Source organism: Colletes latitarsis, chromosome 8 (genome assembly GCF_051014445.1).
Source record: "Colletes latitarsis isolate SP2378_abdomen chromosome 8, iyColLati1, whole genome shotgun sequence".
Lineage (NCBI taxonomy): Eukaryota > Metazoa > Arthropoda > Insecta > Hymenoptera > Colletidae > Colletes > Colletes latitarsis.
Window position 1 is genome coordinate 32,193,836 of NC_135141.1, and position 16,725 is coordinate 32,210,560.

The following is a 16,725-nucleotide window of genomic DNA, read 5'->3' on the forward strand; positions in this document are numbered from 1 at the left end:
GACCCTGCGCGAATCGTCGACGATGGGACCGTGGTTGTCGAACAATTGTCACCGATGACATAACACTGCGAGGTCTGTTCGCCGGTTACATGTTGTTACGCGCGGAGTCACTGTCTGGGAGCTACTGTCGGTGCCTCCTAGTTGCCTTCCACTTCGTCGCCGCCGCCCCCGCTCCACGGAATCGCGAGCCAGGACCGGAACTATCGGCGGCGCCCGTGCCTCGACGACCGAGCTTCGTCCTTGTCGTTTTTACCGCCGCTGGTCGAAAATTGTTCGGATTCCAACGACGATCATTTTTATAGAATGTCAGAGACAGCATCGAGAGCGGTTATTCTTTATTGTTTCTTGTCAAAAGAAATGATCAGCGATACGATCAAATTCAAGAATTAAGAAACACAATATTATTTAGAAAGTTTATTTCTATATCTAAACAGAGGAACTGAAACGTACTACATTTATATAAATTTTAATTTAGTTTCTTTAGATTCCTAAACTTATTATAAAAGACACTTGTAAAAATAAAATTCTTAATAAATGACTAATATCATCGATAACATTGTATTCTAATATCGTAGATAAACCTGAAATATTGTAAATATTTCCATTTTAAATTACCTGTAACGTACGTTTAATTTCTTATTTTGTAGCTACAGTATTAAACACCGTCGCCGAAACTGCAACAAAAGACTTGAATTTTGATGCTCGATTCTTTTAAGTAATTCTGTCGTCGTAATGGATATTGTAATTTTATGCCTTGTAACTACATTATACGAGTTTATTTATGCATGCAGCGTAGATAAATGCGCCCCGAGTTATTTATACGGTAAATTGAGTGTCCACATTTCTAACGCTAGATTCGCTCCTTAAAATTCGAATACCACTGTTATTTAAATAAATATTTCGAGTCCACCACATCCTTATATTTACAGTCAAACATTTCTTATTCGATTATACGTTTCTATGATTTTCTACAAACACGACTTCACACGGACGTTACTTCTGAAATAGGGAATCTAAGGGTACAAATGGTATTCGTAAATGTTAATTTTTCACTTTATCGCGTCGAGGTGGAATTTTTGGTTTAAATTTCGAGCGAAGGTTGGGCGACAAGATGGCTAGCGCCGGTAATGTGCGTTCCTACCCCTCACCCCGAGGTAGCCAGCTCGCGACCGGAGCACCGACCACGGAGAGAGACCGAACGAACAACAGACGAGGACGGAACGAGAGGAAAAGAATGGGATAACCTGCGTGTACATACAGGTATACTGAGTGTACGCGAAGGTAACTTCGATTGCAATGGTATCAACGATATTACCAGCGTTAACGCCGGGCAAATTTGGCCGATTTAGCCGCGCCTTATTAACGACCTTTCTTCCAGCGAACGTTGTTCGCGTTAACCTCTGTCGCGTGAAATCGCACGAATCGCCCGTTTCAGTCGCCGTGGCTCTCGCGGTATACTTTCGCGATCGCTCGTGCCACGATTCTATCAAACCAACGGAAACGGTCGCCGTCGACTATTTTCGTTTCTAAATCAATTATCGATTCGATGCTGCTCGAGGCTTGAGCTCGCGCTTGAAAAGTTCCAAATTCGAGACATATTTTAGTCTAGTAAAGAGAAAAGAAAGGAACCTTGGTATTTTTCTCGACGAGAGATTTATCCGTGTCCCCGACGAGGAACTAGTTTTCGATAAACGAGCACCTCCTTGTTAAGTGGCCCCACGAAGGGGGCCGAAATCGTAGTCACCCTATATCACCGCTCGAGTGGAACAGAGAGATCCGATCGAAGCGCGAGAGAGAGAACCGACCGCGATGAAGGAGAGCGGTGCTACAGAGAGAGAGGAAAATATTTTTATTAAAAGGAGGGGAGGCGACCTAACGGAGGGAGAGAGACAAACGCGCGGAGCAGTACACCGTGTCGGATGCTGATGCTGCATTAAGCCCCGTTTGCACTTCCGCCCTTCCATTCGCGAGCTTCGATCCTGCGGTATGGCGCGGATCGTTTCGAACTGATTTCAATTCTGCACCACACCGTGGACAAAATTTCTAGAAAAACCTAAAATGTTGAGAATTAATTGAGGAACGTTAGAAAATCGAAAACGAATATACAGGGTGCTCGGCCACAGCTAGGAAAAATTTTAATGGGGGATTTAAAGTTCCGACCGTACTGAATTTCTTTCTCGAAAATGCACGAGATTTCGGGGGTATATCTATTCACCAAAAATGCTTGTAATTGATCCCTGCAACTGAATATAATTTTTTTAGAACGATTTGAAAAATTTTTTTTTGCCGAAAAATTTCACCACCTATCCAAAAGTGGTTAGGATTTCCAAGGTATGTGTAATAATACTTATTTAAATATTATTTAACGTTATACTCAGTTTGTAATGCTCTTTGATATTATGCGAAGTTTTAATGCATTTTCCCCCCTCTGATTAGTCATTTTTCCATATGCCAATCATTTTAACTGGTCTGGTAGAAATAAATATACGTTAAACATTGATAATTCTAGTTTTACATTTTTGCTGCGCTCCTTGGCCGTAACGTTGCAGTTTGTACAGTTTTACAATACGCACTCGCATGGCGATTCTTCGTAGAATAAGTACGGACTTCCGTATCTTATGGAATCACACGCATTTATAATTTACTTTGTAAAATTACACGTGTACATCCAGGTAATTCGTTTCTGGATCTGAATTTATAAGGACTCGAAACTAATTAGCTTGAGTAGCCTTTTCCTTTCATGTCGTGTTTCGTGAAAGGTATTATACATATATTTATACTTTTATTATTTCCTATAAGAAATGTTCGCGAACTGAGACACTTGAACTGAGAAAATCGGAGAAAAACAAGAATAACCATCCTGTTAATATTTAAGTTTAATTTCATTTCTGAATTAACAACCTATATTATTTGTACGATTATAAAAAATATTTTTACAATTCAATATCGAAACATTTAAAATCAAGAATGGAAAGTTATCGAAATCTTACTTGTTTGGTATTATTTCTAGATACTGATATCATTTGTATAAATATATACAAATTGCTATATCAACGATATCAATGCTATATAGACCGAGCAGATAACAATATTATTACACACGTATTAAATATAATAAACACCATTTAATCTGTGTAAGATAACAAATGAATTAACATTACATAATTTTGTTTGTAAAATTCGAAAAACACAATTTTAATAATTTTCTTTATTCGAAATATTCATACGAAATAATTTCTTTTAACTGTAACATTTTGAAAGCACAATTTTAGTAATTCGAATAATAAGAGAAATGATCTTTCGTCGAAGGAATTCAATGCCTTGCCTACAGTCTTGGTAGTTAACACTACAGCCGGTTTTTATCGGGAGAAGCTAGTCTTTCTCGTGTTTGCTCGCGACTGGTGGCAAACACGAGGTATACCACCAAGGTCACGTGGCGGACTTCGTTCAGGACGGGACGAGGGAACGTACATAGAAGAGAGACGTCACTGACCGTGGACGCACGCGAGACTCGCGACAATTTTGTCCACGGGCACGGCAGTAACTCCGTGCATCGTCGGATAAAAGGGAAGAATGCGGCCTCGGTGAACTTTGATTCGAGGAAGAACGCGTCTTTTACCGCTTTCTAATCGGCCTTTCCTCCGGATGGACAAAAGTGACGCGCGACAGCATCACCGCGTATGCAACAACACGACAGCGCAACGTACCGTTCGCGGATGCTCATTATAGTTTTCATCGCGAACTAAATAGGGGCAGGGGGGGAGGGGGGAGTTTTATTTCATAGCGATTCTACGCCTGTCGCGTTTTTGTTCGTCAATAGAAAAAAAAAAATCAATGTTTCCACCCTCGGGCGTCATTACCGTTGCTAACAACTGAATCACATGAATGGTTTCCGCTAGGTAATCCGAGGGAGTATATACGGTCGACGAAATATGTACCAGGCAAGTGAATCTAAATTCTGATACCGGATACAGTAAACTCGGGACAGCGGCAATTAAGCGTCGATTTTCTACTGGTTTTATACGCGGAACAGGACGCGTTAAATATAGGGTACATTTGAAAACGAAAGTATACGAAAACTTTGCGAATAATTTAATGGATTCGATGGCGTAACGCGAGGGAAGAATATCGTCCGGACGCTGTAGTTAACCAAACGTACGAATAACAAATGTATTAGTCATTTTGAAACCTTAGAGGGCGTCAGCTACTTCGTTTTCGTTTAGTCCACAAATCTTATCGCCGTCACAGTTTCTACGTGTAACAAAAGAAGTATGGATCTTGCGAGCATCAAATTATATTTTCTACGTAAACATTTTCGACCAAAGATACCTGTGTTATTTTTAGATTTTAAAAATATACATTCTAAAGTACCAATTTGAAGTAAATTATTATGTGTATTCGTTAGCTTCAGATTATATTTCGTGCAGAAACATTTTCGATTTTATATAAAGAAAGTGTTGAATTGAAATTGTTGCTTTTTTATAATAATTTTGATAAAGCAATACATTTTCCAGGTATCTATATTATCGACCGAGGTTTCGAAGTTTACGCACACACAAGTGATTCGCAGTAATTCTTACCAGAGAGCACAGTAGTTCGTAAATGTTGTTGCAATTTCAAATTATCAAGAATATTTCCAGCAAACGATTAAAAATAATACAAGAATTAAAAGCTCATCGCTCTCAATGGACACTAGAAAATGTGAATTCTCAATCATTCGAGTATCCACAGATTTATCAAACGATAGATACGATTTAATACAAAAGCTAATATCCTGATTGTTTTTATATCTTAATCTCTTAATACAATGCATTATCTACATATTTGTAATTAATATCAAATACGAAAACTTCTAATTAAAATAACTTTTACCAGTATCTTTTGCAATTGAAAAATAAGTTAGAAGACTTCTAATGAAATAAAATGTTATGTAGTTTATTTTATTTAAAATCATTTTTTTCGAGAGGAATTACCTCTTCTCAGATTATACCAAACATAATGGAACCCTTATATGTATGTATATGAGGCTATTCACAAATTACGTCATGCTAAATTCGCCTGGTTTTGTCACTCATCCTCCTCTCCATCGATCATCATGATCGAAAATATCCCTTCTGAAAGAATTACGTCACATATTCATCCTCCCCCCTCCCTCGAAACAAAGCACAAATATGAATAAAGTAATTACAAAGTTTCCATTTCTCAAGTGAAACGAAAGAAGCGAAAATCTTAATAAAATAAAATACACTGGATAGATAATTTTCAAAATTTAATAAATAAATTTCGAATCGTTCAAAAGAAGGTTAGAAAATATACTTTTTCTCTTAGATCCACGTCTTATCGATTATCTGTTATTCGAATAAAATTACGTCCATCTTTGTTGCATAGTTTTATCTTATTCGATTACACAAAATAGAAAAAAAAAATAGTATTTACTTTGATTTCACCTACTATCCTTATTATATTTTAATGGCGTAACGGTTGCTAGAGAGTCATAGAAAAATAATCAGGCCGCTAAAAACTATTAAAAAGGTAACGTGAAACGTGTATCTAAGCTTAAACCGATTCGTCATCTGTAGTTTACGGACGTCCAACGCAAACAGAAAGAAATGCGTACTCACTGATCTGGCATTTGACTGTTACTTCCTGATCCCTACAGGTGGTCTGGTAGAATCCCCTTCTGGGTTTAAGACGTCCACGCCTTCGAATACGTCATTGGTTTATCTCTGGTCCGAGTCATTCCGTTCTTTCGTTAGAATTCGTTAACGCCAACGCAAATCAGGTAGCGACTCGTGGGTGTCGGGGACGCTCGTTGGCGTCCATTGCTAAATTTGAGATTTTAATTTACCGACTCCGTGAATGTCGAAGCTCTCGAAATACGTCGATTCGAGGTACCGTTCGACAGACCGACACGTAAACGATAAATTCGACGACTGGACATTCCGTTCCCCTCGTATCGAAATATAAAATACGTTCGTTGTTTCGTTACCATCGATTGAATGGTCGATCTTGATACGAGAACGAACATTATCGCTATTTATGCTACGTACTATCTCACTGTGACATTGCAAGCGCGTTTAAGAAAACTTCCTCGTGACATCTACACTTTTCTAACCTTCAAAGTTCATTTCAAGTCGGTTCTGTCGAATCGTTGCATATTATGTTTAAATACGCGATTGGTAGAAACGAAGCGGCGAATCAGGCTTTGATTAAATTATTTCGTTTTCTTTGATGATTCCATTAAAACACTCGATATTCTCGAAGCACACTTTTTATCACTCCGCAGAAATATTCAATTCGTTTGCGAATGCTCGCGTTGACGTCAGAAATTGTTTCGCTGGTCGCGATCGCGTGTGTAACACGAATTACCGCGGAATTTAATTGTACAATGCAGCGTCTATCGACTACGGTGGTGGAACGGTGATTGTTAAAATCGAGAAAGCGTACAGCCGATCACGTCCTTCCGTCGTCCGCTTCTCAATGTTTCTGTTTACCATTTAATCCCGCTTAGGGTAGCCATCTATTGTATAATGACGAACCTAGGACGCAAAGCATTCTTATACTTGTCAACACTTCGTATCGCGACTGAAATATTTTTCTTGGTAAAAATAAATGGATCTACGATATATATTTTTTATATATGTAATTTTTGTTAGTATTTCACGAAACTGTGCATTGTACAGTTGTACACTGTGCATATATGCACAGCAATTGGGAGGGATCAACGCAAGAGTGATAATCAATTTTGAATACGAGAAACTATGTGTTACAATAAAAATGTAAATTGTTCGAACTCGTTTAAACGAGAAACACATCTAGTAATTTTTAACGATCGACTCTTACAAAATTTTAACGACAGATTCTAGAGACCAAAATAAGACGAAATTAAAAAATACCAATTTGTTGATTGAGGCTTCGTTAAAAAGTTATTAACGTTTAAAGTTCTGGGAAAACATTTCTAACCTCACATTGTAGTTTTGGTAAAGAATTTTTTTCTCGAAAATACGTAGGATTTCGAGGGTATGTTTATTCACCAAAAATGATAGTAATTGACCCCCGCAACCGAAAATAATTTTTCCAAAATGATTTGAAACTTTTTAATTTAATTTTTTAATAACTTTTTAACGAGGCCTCAATCAAGAAATTGATATTCTTGATTTTCGTCTTATTTTGGCCTCCAGAATCTCCCATTAAAATTTTTCCCAGGGTTGGCCGAACACCGTCTATATGCACGTAGTTTTGTTCGCGGATCGACGGAACAACGAGTTCGCAGAAACCGTCGGCGTGTCTTACGATTCGCGGAAAGGTATTTGTATCAAAGTTCGAGATTCTCCGTGACGTGTTACTATATTTGCAGTTGTAGCTCACGCCTACGTCACAGCACGGGCGATAATAGAAAAAATTTCTTCGATGTTACGTCACACTTTCGATATCAAGGTATTTTTAATGAAGACGAACGGGAAAACGGTTAACCGATTCCACGAACGCGTACGATTTTCCGCGAACCACCTGAAAGACGTTCATTAAGCGTGTGTTTTCGCATACCGCGAAATTTTATCGTACAATGAATAAGTAATTGCGCCCCATATTGTTTTCCTCGTAGAATTATTACGTTAACGTCGACTGCATTCCGAAAATATATTTTGGCGATAAAAATATGTGGGAAGGCGATTCGAACGTATTGTTGGATAAAAGTACCTATTGTTAATTGCAACTCTACTCGATGACGCGTGCTAGTATCTAGGAATGCGAGAAATGAAGAAAATTATAGGAAGGTGACTTCTTGAAAAGAACGAACCACTTTCATCGAGTGTATCGAATGAAATCATTGGAAACGAAGATTTTATTTTAAATTGAAATTAAAGAGTAAACGTAATTTACTACCTAGTTAAGATGATGCTATTTTATAACTGCGTTTAATACTTGATTGGGAGAAAAGTAGAGGTTATGGTTTCGTCGTGATACCACTTCTATCGAAAAAATATATACTTTATAAATTCTACGAATTATAAATGTAACGATTCTATAAATTACTAAACCTAAGATAATTCAAGTGTCAATGTTTATAATTTCAAGAATACGTATTTCTTATTTTCACAAGAAGCTCAATTTATATGTTCTTTTTTTTATATTAAATATCCAACTAATTTGCTATATTCTTATTTCTGTCTCGAGCCCTTACAGTTACATTTAGATACTAAAATGGATTCAATTAAAATATAGTCAAAATTATTTTCACTATTAAATTCCATCTGTAATGGTGTCTTCCCCAATTCGATGATAATTTATATTTATATCTGCGTATATTGAGTTTAACGTTAACTGTCCTTTCCAGAACGGGAAATATAATTACGACACCTGTTTGCTGAATCCTCCTGACGATGTATGCATCGTACAAGTAATCGTGCAGTGATAGATAAAGGCACGAGGCCTCCAAGAGTGCGGTCAGTGTGTTCTCGGACGTCGATCGACGAACCACGCGAATTTTCGTTCAGATCGTTTCTGTCATCACACGATCCGCTGTATCCTACCGTCATACAAAGTGTAATTAAACGTTAACAATCACTGTGAACCGAGGCGTCGTTCAAACTATTCCGCGAGAAAAACATTTCTGGAAATTGGTGAAGGTGATTTGTTGGAATTTACCGCGGCAATATCTGTTACGATAAGATCTTAAGAATCTTTGCCTCCACGTACGATATTAGTTTCAACAGTGAAAACGGTGAATCGTACGATTTATTAGCATTCAATTCTGAGAAGTATCATTTTACCAGTTTCCCGCGGATTTTGTGTGTTTGTGAGGTTATGGTTTCGCCGCGACACCCTAACGTCAGATCTCGGAAAATTTCAGTCACGAATTACGAATATGAATGGAAGTTGGTTTACGAATCGAAAACTTTAGATTCGTTGCTCGCGAACGAAACGTCCAACTCTGATAGCTACTGTAACTTTTCGTCGCAGATATAATCCTTTCTACGTTGATTTTTAATGTGATAGTTTCATATGGGATTCGAATTATAAGAATTTGAGGGGATCGAAGGTTCGGTATGCTAATTGTTGGTTTCGTTCTCGAAGTAGCGGGAATTTTTAGGTGAATGACCATTGGACGACTCACCGTCACTTTGACACGATATTAAATGCTTTTCGGTACACTCCATTGACGATCCTTGCATTTTGATTGCGGATCCTTGAGCGTTCGTTCTTCTCGCGACGCGAACAACTTCCTCGAGTTAACTACTGTCACTATAATCGTTGCACAATGTGTCGCGTGAATGGGAATTCGGAATAAAAATGATAATTTCTAAATTAATCAATTTTCCACATTAGATATCTAATAATTTATTTAAAGAGGAGATTCTAGAGGCCAAAATAAGACGAAAATCAAGAATACCAATTCGTTGATGGAGGCTTCGTTAAAAAGTTATTAACAATTAAATTCAAAAATTTCAAATCGTTCTGGAAAAATTATTTTCAGTTGCGGGGGTCAATTACAATCATTTTTGGTGAATAGACATACCCTCGAAATCCTGCGCATTTTCGAAAAAAAAATTCGAGAAGATGAGAAATTTTTCGACAAAATTAAAAAATTTCAAATCGTTCTAAAAAAAATATTTTCGGTTGCGGGGGTCAAGTACAATCATTTTTGGTCATTACACATATCCTCGAAATCCTGCGCATTTTCGAGAAAAAAATTCATTACTGGCAGAAATTTCAACGTTAATACCTTTTTAACGAAGCCTCCATCAATGAATTGGTATTCTTGATTTTCGTCTTATTTTGGCCTCTAGAATCCCCCATTAAAGTTTATGAATTTGTAATATTTCTCTTGCGTTGCCAAAGATCGTTGTTCGATGTTAGGTCTGGGTTAGACATTCTATTACTTTCGTCCATTGATAGAGAGGTTATGTCTCAAGTGACTTTGTTGCCGTGAACAAAAATATATATCGGATGACAATGAATACCGGATTTAATAATTGTCGAGGATCGCGTAGCGCAACGGATTAATTAGTTAACGCAATTATCGTATGTTGCAGGTTACGTTCGGAAGACATTCTCGTTGTTGCCTCTTCGAGACGATAACGCGACAGGAAAAAGTGGGGGAACGTGTTCTCCTTATCCGTGCTCAGGCTCGACTAACAAATTTCTATTATCTTACGCATCGTTCGGCATTTAATAGATAGCGGAGAAATAATCAGCGAAGCTGATAGAGCTCTCAGTTTCAAGGAAATATCTCTATAAATACGTGGAATCGCCGAGAAGGAACGTCGGGGAAGCTCGTTGGCGGTTCAAGAAACGAAGTCGAAAATACGCGTTTAAAATATAAACTCTGATCGAATCGAAGCGGTAGACATTAACGAAACGAGATAAATTCACAAAGATTATCGCGAACGATACAAGATGACGCTGGCGGCTCGAACAATCCAAACGTTCGATTGCACCGCGGTTGTTGACACATGATACTTGAAAATCGGTAACGATAAAACGCAAGCTGGACTTTATAGAACGATCGTTATCGAGGCGATACCGACGAGGTGACTCGACAACCCGAAGGAATCAGTTTCTGCAAAGATTTCGAATACGTTATAAAAAAAAAAAAATTTTACAACAGTTTTTGCCGATACTATAAAAAGATTTCGAGGAAAGATGTCTGGAAACACTGAAAAGCTTTTAATGTTGCTGTACATTCTTCTCTGCAACCTGGCGATTTCCATCGCCCAAAACAACGAAACAACTATGCATTCGATTCCTTTGGTAAGTATAAAAAAAAATGATTACGACAAATAATTCTAATACCTCCTAGAATCTATTTTTACATTAATTGTATTTTAGCAATGTTAAATTTTGAATAAACCCTTGCAAGGCTTTCAGCGTACGTTGAAACAACGAAAACAAATGAATCTTCTTTTTATTTTATTTTTACGACCCATAAAAAGTTATTTCTAAACACCTTAGTCAAAGCTTTACATTATCGAGAAAAATAGTGACTGTTAATTCTAGTTTACGTACATCGATCGAATTTAAACATTTATATCCAAGCAAGAAAGATATAATTACGTGTACGTTCCTGTAATGCGCGATAAATATAGACATTTGTATGTTTACAAAATTATTTTTAGGCTTCCGACTTACTTCTGGTTCTAAATACGTGACTCACAAGAGATTGAAAAATTCTCGATTTGTATTTCTTCGTGTTAGCACTATTTGATGCAAATGGCTATCGTGATAAATGTGTCCATTCGTTTAACAATTATCACCTACTAAAATTCTGATAGTACGCAACTCTATTGACTAATGATTGCACTGGTCAACAAATTCCAAACAATAGCTTGCATTCTATATGATTATCTTCCTATTTATTTATGTATATATAGGGTGTTCTGCTACTCCTGGGAAAAATTTTAATAGGAGATTCTAGAGGCCAAAATAAGACGAAAATCAAGAATACCAATTTGTTGATCGAGCCTTCGTTAAAAAGTTATTAACGTTTAAAGTTCCGCCTGTGGAACGGCGACCTTCGAACAGCTGCGTGCTTTGAACTTTAAACGTTAATAACTTTTTAACGAAGCCTCGATCAACAAATTGGTATTTTTGATTTTCGTCTTATTTTGGCCTCTAGAATCCCCCATCAAAATTTTTCTCAGAAGTACGAATACAAAATAGAATTTATTAAATCAATATTTGGACGAACAAAGAAATTTAAAATCGTGGTTAAATGCTAGTTTACCAGCGGATCTAACATTGTTATTTTTTATTTGAGAATAAAATTTGTATAAATACTCGTTTACCTTGGTTCCGTAGCAAAATGAGACGGTGATACCGGACGAATACAAAGATTTACCAGTGGTTGGGAAGTGTTGCGCGGAGGGTCAGATGCTCGTGATAAATGAAACCCACAAATTGGCCTGCGTCCCTTTCGATTCAGCGATCAACCAAACTTTCTCGCCTCTCTTCAGCAAGTTCAATGCAAGCGGCTTCCAAATTCCCGGTGATCGGCACAGCGAATTCGTTGCGATCATTGGAGATCCTTGCAACTATAAAAGGTAATAATTTCAAACATTAACTTTGTCGATCGCGTTAAATTTTTAAGTTTGTCGAGTATACAAAAACCAAAATGTTCGGCCACCCCTGGGAAAAATTTTAATGGGAGATTCTAGAGGCCAAAATAAGACAAAAATCAAGAATACTAATTTGTTGATCGGGGCTTCGTTAAAAAGTTATTAACGTTCAAAGCTCTGTCTGTAGAACGGCAAATTTGTCCACATACTTGAATTTTTTTATGTCTATTGACCAAAAATGATTATTCTTTTGTATATATATGTATATATTCTTGCAATTAGTCGCAAGGTTCCGTTATATAAATCTGACGCAGATATACATTATTTCTACGCGAAATATCCCACGCAAGAAGACAAAAAGATTGTACGACAATTATAATTAAACGCTTGTCACAGGCTCATCTTGGAACCGGAGATAAGCCAATACGAAAAAAATTATTTACTGTTAAACGGATCTGTATTCATGCCGCGTATGGAGCCGTTCATGTTGAATCCAGGCGTTGGTTATTGCATGGAAATCATACCGGAAATGGGACTCAAGACTGTGTTATGCTTATCAGAAGGTAAGCATACTAAAAGTGTTTCCCAAACATTTGTTGCCTCGTGGCCCCACCCCTCACGATTGCTGATTGAAAACATTTAGTTTCGAATAACTTTTCTATTGTAAATCAATTTTGAAATTAGTTTTCCTCAACGCAATAAAATAAAAAAGTAAATTCTAATATTAAAAGTATTACCCTGCGTTACTAACATTTCTATTAACTTGAATTGTTTCAGACCGCATAGTAGTCACCGCGTCGTCGCGATTCACGATCTACGCCTGCGGCCTCTTAATATCCGTGCCATTTTTAATCCTCACTATCGCGGCGTATTCCATCACACCAAAATTAAGGGACGTCTACGGAAGAGCGCTGTGCCGTTACTGTGGATGCTTGGCGCTGGCTTTTATTATGCTGGCGGTAACGCAACTAGGAAATTCGCAATTGTCGAGCCAAGCGTGCACCAGCATAGGTGAGAATCACTCCAAAAGTTTAGATCTCTGCAAGAAGACGATTCAAAAAAGCACAATAGGGAAAATCAATTAAATAGTAGACACATGATAACTGAGACTAGTGGTTGGATTTATATAATTACATCTTTGAGCAAAGGTTCTGTGTAAATTCTATTCAATAATGTAAACTGGCTAACAGTCTAAAAGGAGGCTTCTGGAACTCTCGTTTTCGAATCAGATTTATTTTTATACCCTGTACAGCACGCTTTGTTGCAACGAGTAATTCCTTTCGAAGTAGGTGCTCATTTGGGACCGATTAAAAAGCGACTTACTTTTTCAGCGTTCGTCATCCAGTTTTCCTTCATCGCCTGTTTCTTCTGGCTGAACGCGATGTGCATCGAGATGTGGTCGCTGGTACGTAGCCACGTGGATCGTGAAACGTACAAGAGAATGAAGCCCAGAACGCTGTTCTTTTGGTACTCCTTATGGTGTTGGTGTCCCTCGGTGATACTTACCCTCGTCTCGATGTTTATGGACCTTGATCCGATGATACCTGGAACATACGTCAAGTCGAACTTTGATAAGGAGAGCTGTTGGTTCAAACGTAAGTCGAATTTGACGAACTTACGAACGATGAAACGATGCACAGGTTGATCCCAAGAATCGTTAGCCAGAAAAGGAGCGATTCTCCACGCGATCACGACTCTTGCCTATGGAAAGATTTAATTTTATACGAAATGGTTTGGTATATATTTCCCTTTATCGATGGGTTTTCAATCTACTCCTTACATGGACAAAATTGAAAAGAGGAAGATGATAAGATTTGTTGCTCGTTGCGTCAGAAAGAATAATAAGCTCGTTAATCGTTCCAAGAAAAATAAAGGTTCGTTTTATGCGATTAACAATCTTGAATTAGAAATTATCAACTCAAGAGTACGGAAAACACTACTCAAATGCGAAAATATATGTTACCAACAAATGTAAATAATATTATTTTACATTTTCCATCGGATTTACTTATTTAAGAACGAAGTAATTTCCAATTTGATCACGCTACTCGGAGTTGTGCGAATTAAAATATGCGAAGGTATTTCAATGAGCTTCAAGCTTTAATCCTTCGAATGATTTTATAATTGTCTCTTTCAAATGCAAAATTATATCATCTGCATACGCTATTCCTCGTCTGGTAATGTTTGCTTTACTCTCGTATCTTCTCTACTAGGTTCATTTGCATCGTAAACTCGTTAACAATTCGACAGGTGTTCTGGAAGAACCGGTAGAAAATAAATAATGACGCTCCTAATACTTGCAAACTCGTACTCAAGAAGAAGTAATGAGAAGATAATGTAATTCGCTTCTAAATTTAAATACATCTTCTTCTTTTCTTATCAGGGCTTCCAAAGCATCAATCACACTCATCCAGAGTTAATTGATAGCTACTATTGATATAGCATTTTTAATATACCAAACAATAATCGCAATTAATTCTTTTCCTCAATAAGAAGTAATGAGATGATGTAATTCACTTCTAAATTTAAATATATCTTCCTCTTTTCTTATCAGGACTTCCAAAGCGTTAATCACACTCATCCAGAGTTAATTGATAGTTACTATTGATATACTATTTTTAATATACCAAATAATAATTCTTTTCTTCATCCTACAGCCGACGTGAAATCCATGTCATTCTTCTACGTGTCAGTCGGGCTGCTGCTGCTTGGAGACGTGATCCTCTTCATTCTGACCTTCGTCAAGCTGACGAATTACCAAAAGGATCTTGACTTGAGGCTCCTCGCGAGGAACGAGGAGTCTGATCGACGGGATCGGAGGTTCCTCCGGCGGCTGACGAGATTGGCGTTCGTCAGTTTAATAATATGCTTCTTGTTCGCCATAAACTGGACGATGGACCTGATATCCTGGCTCGTAACCGGAAACGCGTTCTCCTGGTCGACGTTCGACGTCGTGAACGCTCTTCAAGGTATTCTTATATTTGGTATTTTCGTGCTACGAAGACCGCAGAGGGACTTCGTTTGGCACAGGATACAACAGCTTCGCGGTGTCGATACCGCGGCACCGGAAGCTGAGAGCATGGAGTCGTATCTACTTCCCATATTGAACGGCGATCCCGCGTCCGCGCAAACGATCATTCCTTGAAGAGCAAACTCGATCGTTTCACGGTACGAGTACTTAGGTGCCTAGCCAACAAGTCATCACTGGATAGTACGCGTGACGAGGAATCGTTGCTAATCTACTGCCTCAAGTTGCTTGAAAGTTCCTTCGAAGAGACACACAATCCCGGTGTGGCTTCCTCCGCGATACATCAATTAGAATTAAAGATACTCGACAATTTCGATGCATTTTCCTATACAGCATGGAACAGTACAGAAATACTGCAATGCCGATCGATTTCTTGATTGAGGCTTCGTTAAAGAGATATTAAAAAATTTCAAATCATTCTGAAAAAATTATTTTCGGTTGCAGGGGTCAATTACAATCATTTTTGGTCATTAGACATACCCTCGAAATCCTACGCACTTTCGAGAAAAAAAATCCAATAGGTAGACAAATTTTGGAGGGAAAATTAAAATATTTCAAATTTTTCTGAAAAAATTATTTTCGGTTGCAGGGATCAATAACAATCATTTTTTGTCAATAGACATACCCCCGCAATCCTACGCATTTTCGAGAAAAAAATTCTTTACCAAAAATACAATGTGAGGTTAGAAATGTTTCCCCAGAACTTTAAACGTTAATAACTTTTTAACGAAGCCCCAATCAAAAAATTGGTATTTTTTAATTTCGTCTTATTTTGGCCTCTAGAATCAGCCATTAAAATTTTAATGCTATATTCAGTAATCTATTAACGAGTGACAATACTGTGATATATCGTATAAAGGAAGCATTATTGGTATGCTTTATTTTTTATATACTTTACAATTTAAAGAATATTGTTGAAAACAGGAACTGTCAAGTTTCTACTTGTATTTCATTTATACAAAAATGAAATTGTTGTTAATGGATAAGTAGAAATGTAATTTCGTAATATTACGGTTCCCGTAATGGCTCAGCAATATTGTTTAGAATAATGCAGAAACGTTGCTATAACTTGCACATAAAACATAGTAACGTTGTTATTGCCATATTTTATCAAATATGTTCCTGCAATGTTCCGTACTGTATGGGGAACAAGAAACATCGAACCCCATCGAATTTTCACGTCGGTGAAATAAAACATTGCACATATATTTATAATTCATTGTACAAAACGCCCAACATCGACTATTATCATTCGAACAGCGAAATTGTATCAGGGATACTAATGTCCAGCTGAATATCGTTTAAAATATAATTTATTTAAAAAAAAAAAAATTCTCATCGTTCGATGCAAATGATTTGAATAATTTTTTACGGACGAAAGCTTCATTTGTAATTTATAAGCGTCGTATATAGTGTTCGGCCACCCCTAAGAAATAAGACGAAAATCAAGAATACCAATTTCTTCGCTGAGGCTTCGTTAAAAAGTTATTAACGTTTAAAGTTTCGCCTGTGGAACGGCGACCTTCGAACTTTAAACGTTAATAACTTTTTAACGAAGCCTCCATCAACAAATTGGTATTCTTGATTTTCGTCTTATTTTGGCCTCTTGAATCCCCCATTAAAATTTTGTCCCAGGGTTGG

At 37.4% G+C, this 16,725-nt stretch overlaps 1 protein-coding gene across 1 annotated transcript; it reads left to right on the top strand.

The window, feature by feature from the left end:
* The first annotated feature begins 10,303 nt into the window (after positions 1 to 10,303).
* Positions 10,304 to 15,228, top strand: LOC143344934 (putative G-protein coupled receptor Mth-like 1). The gene is made up of 6 exons (XM_076771565.1): positions 10,304 to 10,752; positions 11,800 to 12,041; positions 12,453 to 12,619; positions 12,834 to 13,067; positions 13,388 to 13,651; positions 14,714 to 15,228. Exons 1-6 carry the CDS (start codon positions 10,645 to 10,647, stop codon positions 15,199 to 15,201), a joined length of 1,503 nt encoding a protein of 500 aa, XP_076627680.1. The 5' UTR covers positions 10,304 to 10,644; the 3' UTR covers positions 15,202 to 15,228.
* The last annotated feature ends 1,497 nt before the right edge of the window (positions 15,229 to 16,725 follow it).